Below are 14,487 nucleotides of genomic sequence, written 5' to 3'. Positions count from 1 at the left end.
TAACCTTCATTTGTTCTCAGAAAGCTGAATTATCATGAGCAGTCAAAGACTGCCAGGTGCTCAGTCAGTTGAGTTCCATACTGTGATGCACAGTCATGCTCTTACTAAATTGTCCCCTAATATAATCTGTGAAGGAATTTGAATCACTGCATCTGTGTTACACTTCAGTGATTTACTGAAGGAGCTACTGCAGCAAAACTTACTTGGGTTTTATTGAAGACGTCCTCCAAAAAATTTAGCCTTAGTCTTTTAACTGTGCTCAAGATTGCAGCAAAACCATTTTGGCACACTGGAGGTTAAATTCTCTCTTGTAGTTCAGAAATTCTTGTCCAGCAGAGAGGCTAGTTTGGATAAACATTTAACAAGTATTGCATGGTTGAAGACAAACTATTAAAGAAAAAAAGAAAAGGAATATTTGAAAAGAGTTAGGTGAAATGTTCTATTAAGTGCTTTTTACTAATTTGAAAAAAGTAATAAAAGTGAAGTCCAGGAAATATCCACTAAGTTATGGACTTGAAAGTAGTTGGAAAATGTGACTTTTGTATCTGAGGAAGGAATTTGACCCTACTGTTGACATGCTGAAGATCCCTTTCAGCTTTTCCTCAATTTTTCACACCTAAAAGGATAATGATATTTTACCAGACGGGTTGAATGTTTAGGTGTAGTCTCAGTATTTTTGTCTTTAAGAAAAAGGTCTTTCATCACTTCCCTGGCTGTAGAGAAGGCAGGAGTCACCTGCTTATTAGTTCCTGCTTATTTTTCAGGGAATCACAAGCTGTAAGTGATCAAGTGGTTCTGAACACAGCAGAGATTTGCCTTCACCTTGAGAGAATAGATTAAAAAGTATTACAGAAATATAAATTTGTGGTTAATGAACAAATTGATTTTATACAATCATCCAGCGTCAGTGAAGGACAAATACAGGTCTTAAATAAAGCTTACCAACCTACTTCTTAATTACTTCCTAGCACATAAGATGACAAGAAATTTGTTTCTCATTAACTTCAACAGGGCCCGGATTTATTCTTAAAAGCCTTTTCTTCTCTTGTCTCTGGGTGTGAAGTACAGTCATGTTCTCTCACAGCACAGCATGTAGGTGGGAAGGTTGGTCAGCCTTGCAGTACATAACTCTTGTCACAGACAGGGTTTCAGGGCTGTGGAGATGCCAGCAGGAGCAGCCTCCAAACTCTCCAGAGCTTCTTGGGGAAAAAACGCAGCGTAAAAATTGAGTGGCCTCTTGGCTCTCCAGTTTCCCCACTTCCCCAGCCAGCAGTCTTCCCTGGGAGCTGGGCTGCCACTGGCTCCACTCTGATCCTCCAAGAGAAAAAAAAATTAAATTATCATCGGGATATAAATTGTTACTCCTTTGTGTGCTACTGACTGCAACACCAGTTGTTCTTTCTGCTCTCTGGGCAGATGATCATGGCTAGAGCCTTTCTTTTCTAACATTAAAAATGATACGTGCTTGCCTGTGCATTTACAGTGCTTTAAAAGAAAAGCTCCAGACCAATTTGGGTTTGTAGGCTGCGTGCAGATGCACGCTGGCTGCAAAAAACAGGAATTGCATTAAGAGCATAACTGCCTTCAGGCTCCTAATTAAATAGCCTTCAAGTAGCCATCTGCAGATACTTTAAAAAGAAATTGCACAAATTTATTAACTCCATAGCTGTCCTTAAAGTGAGAAATCTGAAATTTTGTACACAGTCAAATGATGCACTTGAGTCACCGTTCTTGGAGGAATTTAAGAGCCATGTCGATGTGGCACTTGGGGACGTGGTCTAGTGATGGCCTTGGCAGGGCTGGATTATTGGTTGGACTGGATGATCTTACAGGTCTTTTCCAACCTAAATAATGCTATGATTCTACATGATGGTGATGTTTCATAAGGCAGGAGTAGGATTCCCAGAATTACATGTTCTTTCCCTTTTTTTCTCATTTTGAGTGTTCTTTCCTGTATTAAAAGTCCCAATGTGATCTTACAAATTCCAGCTGATGCTAACTCAACGATGTGTGTGACCAAATCCATGGTAAAGGTTTCTGTTTCCTCTCTGGTGAGCTGGTATGGCTCTTTTTTTGGTTACATCTCTATTAGGAAAAAAATTCACCAAGGAAGAATATAGGGAGGCAGATCAGAAAATAATATTACATTCTTTGTATGAGTCCATTTGTGGCCTTGTGCAGTATTGCCTCACTTTGGGCTTTCCATCTTAAAAATCTTAAGGGGAAAATGCAAGTAAAGGAAAATGAGAAGAAGATCTTAAGCGCAGAACATCTGTGATACAAAGTTAAAATAGGAATCTTCAGCTTGGAAAATGATGGCTGAAGGGAAGGGAATTTGGTTTGTTATAAAGAGATTGGTTATCCACTCCTTCTCAGAGCACAGCAGTGTAGAGACACTCAAGGAACTCACTGATTCAGCAGCAGGTCTAAAACAACTGCAAGGAATTACATTTCTAAACACAAGAGAATTTTTTGTTGCAGACAAAATGTGTCAGTGGATTCAGCAGCAGTTAAGCAAGTTAATGGTACAGAGGTCACAGCAGGCCAAATGATGTCTGACTGCAGTTTCCATCCCTGAAATTTCCATCTCTGCTGATTCCCAGAAGGTGCAAAGATGTACCTGGGGAATAATCACTGTGTATCTGTCTCCCCTCTTCATTCTTTTCAGTAAACATGGGCTGTGGTTGCAGGCAGGGCTGGAGCACACCATTAGACAAAGCCTGAGTCTGACTCACACCACTTATTTTTATGTTCTTGGTGTAGTATAGTCCTTAATGCCTAACTAGAAAGGTCATTTTAATTGAAAATATGATTACCCAGAGAAAGCGAATGGGTGTGAGGTTTTTTGTACTTTCTTGTGGGTTTTTTAAATTGTCTTAAATTCCTTCAGAAGCCAACTTAGACCTTGTTTACTTCTCTTTCCAGTATTGCCTTAGGATATAATGTCAGTGGGAAAGCAGAACCCATTTATTACGAATGTAGAATTGCAGTAGGTAATTCGAGCAAAATGGCAGCTTTTCTAAACTTTTTTTTTTTTTTTGGCTGGGGGATTTAGAAGAAAGAAAAAGTGATTTTATGCTATTTCATATGATCCGTGTTCAGTTGCCTGAGTTTTGAATGGAAGCTTCGGTTCAATGCATTTTGTTTCTAAAAGTAAAAATAAAGGAAAAGTAATTTTGCATGTTTCAGTAGCAGAAAGAATAGCTTCAGGTACTTTTTTTCAACAGTGTAATAAAGAATGAAATTATGTTATATTTATATGTAAATCCTGATGCCTAAGTGATGGTAACAACCTTGAGAATCACAGAGTAGTTGGGGTTGGAAGGGGCCTCTGAAGATCATCAGGGCCATCAGTGTATATGTATATCCTTTACTGAATTTAAATGCAAAAATCGTTTGAAACCAGTCATTTTCCAGCAAGTTTTGTAGCCGTGTTTTCACTGTTAATTTCTCTATGGGAGAACAAATTTTGCCTTGCTAAAACAATATCATTGCTTTAAAGAAAGGCCAAGAAACCCTGCAGGGAAAGGGAATGTTGGGCTCATTGATGCACTGATACATCTCCCTTAAGTCAGCAGAGGGAAGGTACAGCTGCATTCAGAGGACAATTCACAGCCCCAAAATTAGACAATGTGTTTTTATCCTGGGTCCTCCACATCTTCTCCTGGAGCATCTGGTTACACACTGGAGCTGGGTGTTGTGGTCTTCTCAGGACATCCCCATCTTGGTCTGCTGCTTAAAAAAATCAACAAACCCTCTCAATCTCATCTAAAAGTGAAGATTAAATACTTAGATTTATTTTTGTAATCTCTTCTGCATTTCTTGGGGTTTTTTTAAAATCTTGAGTAGCCCTTTTGCAAGAATTTTAAGATACACTGTCCAGAGAAATATTTATTTCTGAACAGATCTTCATCAAAAATTTTTAACTTTCTTGGCCACACCTCATTTTCCCAAATATTATGAGAATTTTAAAACAGCTTTGCCAAATCCAAGGTTATGGATTGTATCACCTGGCCTTGCATTCTTCAAACCTTACCTTATTGGTGCAATAATATAATATAATTAAGTTTAGGATGGATGATGAAATTTGTGAAAGTATTTCTTCAGCAGATTGGTGGTTGACAGTGGATGATTTATGATGATTCCACTCTGTGGTTAGTGTACTTATATTCATTGTGTTTCTTTTCTTTCCTTTAGTGCATGGTTCTTCTCTCTCTTTGGTGTCCAGTACGTCATCTATTTATTCCACAGTGAGTATAATGAAATGAAGAGTTTATTTATTAATCAACATTATTGAATTGACTGGTCTTACTGTGCTAGTTTTGCCATTCAAGGAGCAGGAAAAAAACAGTTCTCATTTGACTGTGTTCTGGATGCTAGCTAGGAACGGGATGTTTATGTTCATGAGGATGCCTGTGGATATGTAGCAATATCCTCATTAAACACAGACTTCAATGGCCCAAAAGCAGCCAGTGTTTTTTTGAGTCTTTAATTTATGCTGTGCTAAGTAGGTTTTGCTACAAAGCACCTCAGTAGATATGAGGAGATTTGAACTTCATTACTTAGAGCATCCCAAAATTTGCTGAATAAAGTCACCCCATCCTTATATTAATGATTTGCTACTAAAGAAGTTTCAGTCCACTTTTTAATGCACAGATACTAATAATTCTAAAAAAGGCCATTTATTCACTGTGCCAGTAACACTTTCTCCACGAGTATGTATTCATTTTGGTTATCTGATCCTAAAATAAGGCTTACTGGAGTTTGAAAATACATAGGAGTACTCAGAGCTTCAGGTTTCTGTGCTTGCTGCACAAGTGGCCCCAATAGTGTGTTTGGATGGGTGTGATTTTCCTGGTGGCTGGTAGTGGACATGTTTACTTAGGAACAATGGAGTGTGTGACTTCCTACCCCATACCTCTCCTTAGCTGGTAACTTTGGTTAGAAACAGCACATAGTAGCCACAATTTGATCATGCTGACCACAGTGGATGGTCAGTACATCCACTTGGCATCCTCACAGCTGGCTGTGTGTCCTGAGTTTTTCATCACCACACTGCGTAGGCAGCACCCAAGCGGGAGGAATTTCTAAGTTTTTTTTTCACATCACTTTGGAATGCAAAAATGTGACCTCCTTCCCATGGAGAGCTGAGTGTGGGATGAAGGGAATTGCCCAGGATCAGCCAAGTTCTGTGGCTGTCCTGGTTCTTCAGAGCCTCATACAATCCCTTATGGGCAGAGCCAGGACTTCTTCCCTCTTCCACAATTCAGATCAGAGGTGCACCAGTCAGCAGGCTGGGAGGTGGAGCCCAAATTCCTTCCTGCAGAAGGAAGTACCTCACCAGCAGCCTGTTTTCTTTTTCTTGAAGAGTAAATAAATTAGGAGATTAAATTAGACTGAATATGGATGTGGGAATCCAAAATCAGGAACTCACATTAGAGTTTTTGAAACACCAAAAGAGAATTTGCATAAATTTGTCAGGCTGGTTATGTTGTAATATCCTCACGTATTTCCTTTTATTTTACAGCCTGAAGAGAAGTGCCAGTCAGAGGTAAGAGCACATCCTCTTTGACAAGCATAAATGACACTCTGCACTGTGTGTCGTGCTGTTTTATTTCTCCTTGTTATGATGCACTAAAGTGCTCTCTTAAAACCCACAGATTCGCAAGCTACGGAGAGAATTGGATGCATCCCAAGAAAAAGTGTCAGCTCTTACAACTCAGCTGACTGCTAATGTGAGTACAGCTCTGAGAACAAACATTAACCTGGGATGCATTTAATGCAACAGTTACCACCCAGGTTTTTTAAGTGACAAAAAGATTTCATGTGTATAACATTCGGTTTGTATTACTGAGGTGTTTAAAGAAATAACTGTATGCATGTGTGGGACATGTCCAAAAATAACATCCTCTGCCCTAGTAAATTACCTTACACCTTTCTTTAAAAACAGAGTTACAATATTAATTTGACTTTGTATGTATGTAAACCATCTTAAGGTCCTGAGAAAATCATTAGAGACAGGGTCTTTTTTTATAAATACTGTCTTGCTTTGACATTTGGATAGGATGAGATACAGATAAAGATTATAAGTGGTAGGAACAAAAGTTAATAGAAACTTGGACTGAAATGCATTATGTTTTTCTCTTGCATAAAGGTATGGGTTAATGGCATGATAGATAATAGTGGCATAAGGGGCTCTGGAAGCTAACTTAAAGTTAAGTCTAAAGAATGGAGATTTCTGACTTTTTGTCAGTGTAGACAATACTTCTGCTTGTTCCTTTCAGGAATTTGAGGGATAAGTAATTTAAGACATTCAGGGGGAAAAAAAAAAATTGGAATCCAGGAGGTGTTGAGGCAATACTGTATTGACCCTGAGCAAGTTTATTTGTGTGTTCTGTGCTGCAGTCACAGATAGTGGGAATCCGCAACACAGAAGCTTGCAAGGAAAATAAGCAACTCTAGAGTAAATAAGCTGCAGATGAATAGTCAGCAGATCAGATCATACTGAAATCCTGGTTTATGGGAATGAATAAACATCTGAACATGTGCTGCTTGAAGGGAACATTCCTGTCTGTCAGCTCTCTGAGTAGGGGGAATGCAAAGCTTGGGACAGTAAAAGGACAGGTTTCACAGGAAAGTATCAGTATCACAGGAAAGGTTCAAGAGGAAGTCTGTGCTGTCTACTGCTTCATCCAGCTTGAAAATGGAGCAGCAAAACCAAGAACACAGTTATAACAGAAGTCAAATAAAAGGGCTTTGACTGCATGGAACCACTTAGTTACTGTCCCAAGAGGAAAAGAAAACAATTTAAACATCTTTCAAAAGTTAAATCTTAACATTTGCCTGTCAAATACAAAGGGGATGGATACACGAGTTGGTTTTCCCCCAGAGGTGTCTTTTACGTGTGAGAAAGCGGGACCAGATTCTCTTGCTTACATTTTTAATGATGTTGTTAAATAACCCAGCTTGTGTCCTTCAAACAAAGAACTTGTCAGCTGAGCAGCTCATTTGGCTCTGCCTTGGCTTTATTGCACTCTCCTTCGCACAGTTCAGGGTCACTGGGCTGGTGCTCAGCACAGGCTTGTCTCCAAGAGCAGGGAGCAGCACAGGCTGCTCATTGCCTGGCCCAGCTGCTCCTCATCTGCTCAAGAATTTCTGTGTGGTTACTATCTCTTTGTAGAGAGCAGTTTTTAATGTATACTCCTTTATGTTTTTGTTTGGATTGGGGTCATTTGAGTTTTTGTGGCTTTTTCTTGTGGGCTTTTTTTTTTTAAAAAAAAAAAGTCAGCGTATCATTTATTATTTTGATAATATTCCATTTTTTGGTTAGTTCACTTTGCTAAAATTTTGCAGTGTTTCATTCATGCTATTTAAACTTCTTAGACCTGAGCCTCCCCCTGATTTGTCCATAAATTGACACCAGAGATGTTGCTATAACTGTCCTAGTATTAAATTCCAGTCTCTAGCCACCTCTTTTCGGAGAATGTGCCCTTTTTCCATGTAAAAGGCTAGGTCTGTTCCCAAAAAGACTGAGATTAATAAATGCTGTTAGTTAAGGCACTTGGACATTTCCTTTAGACATGATTCCTTTAATAAAAGGCAGTTGAAACTTAGACAATTCAAATTAATCTCTTCAATTTACAATTTTTTTCCTGAATTTGCATGCATAGAGACTGCAGTTGTTGATGCTTCTCATGTCATCAAGGGCATGAATTTGAAAACATTTTGCTCCAGCTATAGAAAGTGAAGATACATTTTTTTCCATAGCTCACTGAACAATTTCAAGACAGGAATAACTGCAAGATCTGGTTTTGAAAGAGCAACTGGTTTTTAAGGCTCAGGTCAAAGCATTAAGGGTTTATATCCTGTTACTAATCCATGCAGTCCTGCTTGCCCATTTATTTTCTGCTTTTCAAAAGTATTGCTGAGGATCCCTGAATATCAGCTTTGTTGTTCCCTGCTCATCCTCCCCAAGAGAAGCTGTGCACTCTCTGTTTTTAAAATAAATATTTAGATTTTCCTACGTGCGTAGTGTTAGGTTTTGAATTACTTTTTGCCATTTTCTCACAGTCTCAGCTCTGCTTATTTTCGTAGGGGCTGATGGGAATGAGAGCTGCACATCCCCATGTTATTGTACTGCTCATGTTTGTTTTCATTGTGAACGTGAGAACAGTTCTTTAGGATAAGTCAACTGTGTGCTGCTGCTGAATGAGTCTGGAATAGCTCTGTGAAAGGTTTTGCTATTTTGTATTTTTTGAGGTGAGAAAATGTCCTTTTCTCCTTGGAAAGATTCCAGTTTTACTTGTCACTGTGCATATAGAATTATTTTTAATAGATAAATAATACTTCATTCATTTTCTCTGGTTAGTGTAGATTATTATGGCTAGTGGGACAAATATATATTGAAATATCCCTGTGATCAGTGATGTGTGCACATGCATATGAATACCCATAAAACAGTGCCATGTCATGGCTCTAGAAATACAGTTTCTTAAGTTCTTTTCCATCTTCTCATCCTACTTTTCCTTCCTTTTGCTTCTCAGTCATTTTCAATTCCTAGCTGATGCCTTTCATGTAATGGGCACTGGTGTTCTCCATGCTTCCTGGGGGAAAGATTCAACATTCTTCTCCCAAGGAGCACAGCAAAATAATTTTCTCTTTCCTTGGGAAAAGAAAAAAAAAGGGTAATTGGCCAAGTACCAGGAATTTTGGCAGATATGTGGCAAGCTGACCTTGGTTGGAAGCAAGGTGCACTCAAATATTGGAGAAGTCTTTTGAGTTCTATGCAGGTATATCAGCTGCTAAAGCATCTCTTCTCCTGATGGGAGTGAGAACCTCCACCCCTGTGACTGCCAGTATCTTTTTGCCTTAATTATCCACAAGGAGAATAGTGGTTTAGTTGGAGGGAAGTTTCTGCCTGACTTTTCTCTGTACAAAAATTTGCTTTATGTTTTATTGTTGGGAAGCACTTCCATAATATGTGCTCTGCTCATTTGACCTTTTCTTAGCAGTGTTGTTTTCTCTGCACCATTTACACAACAAACAATGCCATGCACTGAGTGGGCCGATTAAATACCTGCAGAAATACTCCTTTTTGGGGGAAGAAAACAAACTCCTCCTGTGTGGTTTGATTTCAGGCTCACCTGGTGGCAGCGTTTGAGCAGAGCCTGGGGAACATGACGATCCGACTGCAGAGCCTGACCATGACAGCAGAACAAAAGGTAAAGCTTCAAAAGGATTTGGGAAGTCTTCATTTCTCTTTCCAGCATTGTTGCTCGTGCTCCTTCTGTAGTTGTGTGGGGGAAAAAGCCACATACACAATTTGCCTTAGCTCCCTCATTTGTGGTGACAGAGTAAAATGTATTAAAAAATGTATATAAAACACTCATTTTCTGCACTGGGATTTTGTGGCAACTGATCAGGTTATTCCTATAAATTGCTGCTTTGGACACAGGTCTTCAGTATTGCATATTTCTGTAATACATTTCATCCCAATGCATCCTGGACATGGAGAGAAAGACCAAGAAGAATACTTACAAGACTGGTAGCATTGGGTTTTTGGACAGTATACTTGAACAGACATTATTCCTGCATTACAAAATACATGCATTTTTTTGAATCACAACACCCAAGCTGTTTTGCACTCTGTTGAGGGTATGTTTCCCCTGATAACCCAAACCTCATTTTCACCTCCTTGCACATGTATATTCCATAAATTCGCTATTCACTACCAATACTTAGATGGAAGTGCAGCCTCTTTGGAGTTCTTCTCCTGTGTACCAGCATACGGGTTTTTTTTGTTATTCAAGGACTCGGAACTGAACGAGTTAAGGAAGACAATTGAACTCCTGAAGAAACAAAATGCTGCTGCTCAGGCTGCCATCAATGGAGTCATCAACACACCTGAGCTCAACTGCAAAGGTGAGAGACAAGCACCACACACAGAGACTCCAGGGCTCCTCAGTGAGACTTCAGTCCTCTGGGTAATAGCTGATGTAACCATCAGAGTTACCGAGAGACCAGAATAACCCAGTCATTTACACTGGGATAAATTGCTGAGGGAAAAGTTTGAAGCATCTCAGTTTAATCTTGTCACAAGAAACAACATTGAAATATGCAGTACATCCATTGGGATAAGTGATTGTCAGAATGCTGATTTCCCTAAATGTTTCTTCAGGATTGCATGGTTAATACCATACATCAAACTTCCAGATAATTCTGACACTGCCTCCGTTCATATCCAGGCCCTGGAGCTGCTCAGCCCACGGACCTGCGGATCCGGAGGCAGCACTCCTCAGACAGTGTCTCCAGCATTAACAGTGCCACCAGCCACTCCAGTGTGGGCAGCAACATCGAGAGTGACTCCAAGAAAAAGAAGAGGAAGAACTGGGTGAGTGTGTTTTAGCAGACTGTGTGAGGTTTATATGAAATTGTTGGGACATGCACAGTGAAAATCTGCCCAGCTGCTCCTTCCTGCCTCGTGCAGTAGGGACTGCACACTGCTGAAATCCTGGGTAAACTCTCCTGTGAAGGCTTAATTGAGTTGTAAGTAATGTATATCCTTGTGTTGACTCTGCATAGGATTGAATTTTAGCTTAACAGCCAAAATACCAGTCTTAAATTAGAAATAGTTGTCAAAGATCAGTTCTGGCTAAAGGGGTGTCCAGCCCCTTAAGGAAAACGTGACATCTGTCATTAAAGTAAAACAAACCCACCAAGAGAAGATCATTCTTGTGGTTTTTTTGGTTTTGTCTCATAGGGCTTTCTTATAAGTGAACGTATTAAACACTTTAAGAACTCTTTGTCCAGCATTAACTTGGAGTTCTAAGAATAATGTAAAAAAAAAATACTGATCTTTAAAAGTTTTTCACAACGGACATCTCTTTTGGAAGTTTTTGCAATATTTACCTGTCATTTCCCGTTTTTCCCTCTTTGCTCATCACGTACTATGTACAAGGTACCCTGTACTGGAGGAAAGGTACATTATCTTCAACTCCATTTTCAATTAGACCATAACTGCCTTAGTGACCTAGTCTGATTTGTAGTTTGGACTGAAGTCCCTAGATCCTTTATTGTAGCCAGTAAAGCAATCCACCCCTTTCTTCCCACTGAATCTAAATCTCCCTGGACCTTTTGGGTATACAGCTAAATCTGTAGAGATGCAAAGTGTGGTTAGAGCTGGTAAAAGCTTCATTTGTGTTTGCACAATATCCTCTTAGAAATGTTGATGAAACTCCTGAACTGTAAGAAACAGCTTCCTGAACAGGTTCTTGGTTTTATTTGTCTCTTATCTCAGAGGTTTCATTTTGTTATCTCTTGGTATTACCAGCTGCTTCACAAAAGAAGCATTTCCACTCTGCCCCTTAAATAATTGGTTGGATGGAAACGACGTCTTCTCCCAATCCTTCTTGTGCTGTACGTTTGTTACAGACAAAGTAAATTGCTGTAACTTTTAAATTTCTAGCAACTCTCAGTTTGTGACACAAAACTTTTGTAGCCATTAAGCCTTGGTTAAGATAAACACTTTTTAAAATTCTTGTTTAGCTTCTGTTCTTTGTTACTGTAACCTAGTGGAGATGATCCTACATCAGCCTACATTTCTCATTCATCAGATAACTATTTTTAAAGAAGGTTAAGGGAACATTTCCTTATTACAAAGATAAATAAAGTTTTCATGAAGTAGAAGAAACAGGGCGGTATTTTTATGTTATTAAAAATGGGTACATCATTGCTGTGAAATGAAGATTGGAAATCAAAACACTACTGAGAAAAATATGTGAGTTGAATCTGATTCACACATTCTTTATTCCACCAGTGGTGAGGAAGTTCTCAGCCAAGGTCTTTGTGTTCTGTGTGGAAGCAATGCAGCTTCCAATGCATTCAGAGCTGAAACACCAGATTTTCAACATTTCTCATTGTAGGAGTCTTTGTCTAGTTGAAAAACAGCTTTCAGCTCATATTAAGCCAGCCTGTATGTAATTTGCAATGGCATTAAAAGGTGTACATAGAGTATCCTGGTGGAAAGGGAACCATGAGGATCATCAAGTCCAGACCTTGATTCCAGGGGAGTTTAACTTTCAGGGCTACCTAAAAATGAAACCATTTGTCTAAGAGCATTGTCGAAATACTTCTTGAACACTACCTGTTGAATTGTAACTTTGGGGTAACATCAGTTTAATTACATGAATATTAATTCTTGTTTGGAAAATGGCAGTCACATTACAGAAGGTTATTTTAGTTGCAGATAGGTGGGGAAGTTGCCGTCTTTACACATGGTGAAATACCTTGTTCCTGCAAGGAAAAATACATTATTAACTTGGCTCTTAGCCAAAGCACTCTGCCTGAGCTAAGGAGAAAATGTAATTTAAGTAGTTAAGAGAGTTTGAGTCTGGTGTCTTCCTCAGGTAACACAAAAAATGGCTGTATGTGGTTTGAAACACCTGGTTTTGGAAAATACAGGGTTCTGGTTATAAAGTAACTGTTTGTCTTTGTTAATCATGGGTCGTGTTTGTCTAAGAACTCCAAAACTTCCCTTATCAGTGGCTTTATCTGTTAAAACATGTCTTTTTTCCTTCCCCCACTTCCTTTTGCTTGCACTTCTTCCGGCAGGTCAATGAGGTAAGGAAGACCTACTTTAAACTTGGAGGTACAAAGCTAACCCACCCGTTGACACCACTAACCCTTCCAGCATCATTAACCTGGGCTGGGCCGTGTGCCAGCACAGCTGTGAGTTGTCACCACACCGCTGCAAAGCTTGTTGCACTGAGCAGAGTTTGCTGTCAAATAGTTCTTTAAAATAGGAAGCATTCATAGCCACTCCTATTGACCTTATTAATCTGATAAAATAGTTAAGGAAAAAAAAGCGTTTTTATTTTTCACCTGTGTTACTGTGTATGTGAGTATGGCTGTAGCATTTGGAATATTTGCATGTTAAAGAGTTTTTATTCTATGGCTTTTTTTGCCTGGTTTCACTCTTAGTGATGGACCTGCTGCTGTGGTCTTGTTTTTTCCAGTTACGCAGCTCCTTCAAGCAAGCTTTTGGGAAAAAGAAGTCTCCCAAGTCAGCATCTTCTCATTCAGACATTGAGGAGATGACTGACTCTTCCTTACCTTCCTCACCAAAGCTACCACACCACAACACCACTGTTTCAACACCACTGCTGAGAGCTTCCCATTCCAATTCCCTGTAAGTGATTTATGTAATTTTTAGACAGAAAATGGCATGGAAGGCATCTTGCTGCATTGGTAGAGGAAAGGCAGAGGACAGAAGTGCTGAATTTATGTATTCAGAGATTTAAAGATACGTGAGCTGACTCCCAACCCAGTACCTTTGCATTAATGTCCAGGAAGCCAAAAATCATTGCGTCAGTACTGAAGTGTAAATGTTTCATTGGGTGGCTCTCTCAGCAGAATGTACTGAGGATCAAGAATATTTATAACCAGGGTGACCTTGAGGTGCCAGCTTAATTGGATCTCTTGCTGTTAATTAAACAAACCAGGTCAAATCTGGGATTTTGTTTCTGTTGTCTAAACACAGCACATATTGAGTTAATCTGCCATGGTAAGTTCCCAGTTATATTGACAAATCCAGGTAAAGAAATCAAATACTGTGGTTTAGTGATACAGATGAACTCATCTAACAGCTTGTGCCTGGTGAATGGAGATGATCCACCCCTCTTTCCTTCTGTAGCTCCCCAGCCACCTGTGCCTAGTCCTTTCCGTGGCCACCTGTGAAATAAATTTAACAACTCCCTTGCCATGCTGTTTTGAGTCTGAACTCACATTTTAGAATGTGCATGGGAAATTTAGTAAAACAGCTTTTATGTTAATTCCATCAGTAGTTTTGTCACTTGAGCAGGATAAATAAACACAGAAAGTTGTAACAGGCAGTACTGTGAAACCTGTAATTACCAGACAGGCTCCTGACCTTGAGAGGTCATGCAGAGCTTCCAGCCTGATTTCAGAACAAATGCATTGGAGTAGTTCCCCTCCACTTGTTTTCACATGAAGAGGTGAAAACAATAGCAATGGTTTCCAGCTGTATAACAGTGATGAAATGTCAGTAGCAGAAGATAATCCCCCATGATTTTTGTTTCAAAGCTTCTTCTGTCTCTTGAGCCTAACTCAGTGTGTTTCTGGTGACTACAGCAAGTTGTGCTTTAGAGCTCTCAGGCCAGAAAATTGTCAAATGATGATCCCATGTGTCATCAGCCAAAGTGCTGTGTGGGTGCATCTCACCTTGCCATGGAAGCCAAAAGGATAAATGTGAGAAAAGAGTAAATATGTGAACTGGGGGAAGGATAGAGCACAAGTAAAACTTGTGTGTTTTGGCTTTTTGGTGCAGAAAACATCTCTCATTAACCAGATTTAGGGAAAGACACATTAGGTAAAATCTCCCTTAAAGCGTGCAGCTGTATGGTTTATCTTTATACAGATACAGTTACAAATGTACTGAAATGTTGTTACTCAGAAACTTTTTTTTGTGTG

General features: G+C 39.4%; 1 protein-coding gene across 14 annotated transcripts in view; it reads left to right on the top strand.

Annotated features, from left to right (window-relative positions):
- NAV2 (neuron navigator 2) overlaps positions 1 to 14,487 on the top strand; it is a 368,864-nt gene that overhangs the window by 338,637 nt on the left and 15,740 nt on the right. For 7 of the 14 annotated variants that reach the window (XM_010412648.4, XM_010412647.4, XM_010412645.4 and 4 more), the window contains 8 exons: positions 4,198 to 4,250; positions 5,528 to 5,551; positions 5,661 to 5,735; positions 9,138 to 9,221; positions 9,810 to 9,921; positions 10,245 to 10,390; positions 12,610 to 12,618; positions 13,014 to 13,186. In XM_010412648.4, the coding sequence (XP_010410950.2) occupies positions 4,198 to 4,250; positions 5,528 to 5,551; positions 5,661 to 5,735; positions 9,138 to 9,221; positions 9,810 to 9,921; positions 10,245 to 10,390; positions 12,610 to 12,618; positions 13,014 to 13,186 (676 nt within the window). The remainder of the gene's footprint in view (positions 1 to 4,197; positions 4,251 to 5,527; positions 5,552 to 5,660; positions 5,736 to 9,137; positions 9,222 to 9,809; positions 9,922 to 10,244; positions 10,391 to 12,609; positions 12,619 to 13,013; positions 13,187 to 14,487) is intronic. The other 7 variants (XM_019293757.3, XM_019293758.3, XM_019293754.3 and 4 more) reach the window with 1 other exon arrangement.

This window comes from Corvus cornix, chromosome 5 (genome assembly GCF_000738735.6).
Source record: "Corvus cornix cornix isolate S_Up_H32 chromosome 5, ASM73873v5, whole genome shotgun sequence".
NCBI classification, from domain to species: domain Eukaryota; kingdom Metazoa; phylum Chordata; class Aves; order Passeriformes; family Corvidae; genus Corvus; species Corvus cornix.
The sequence above is the reverse complement of the archived record's forward strand: the minus strand, read 5'-3'. Positions and strand labels throughout refer to the sequence as shown.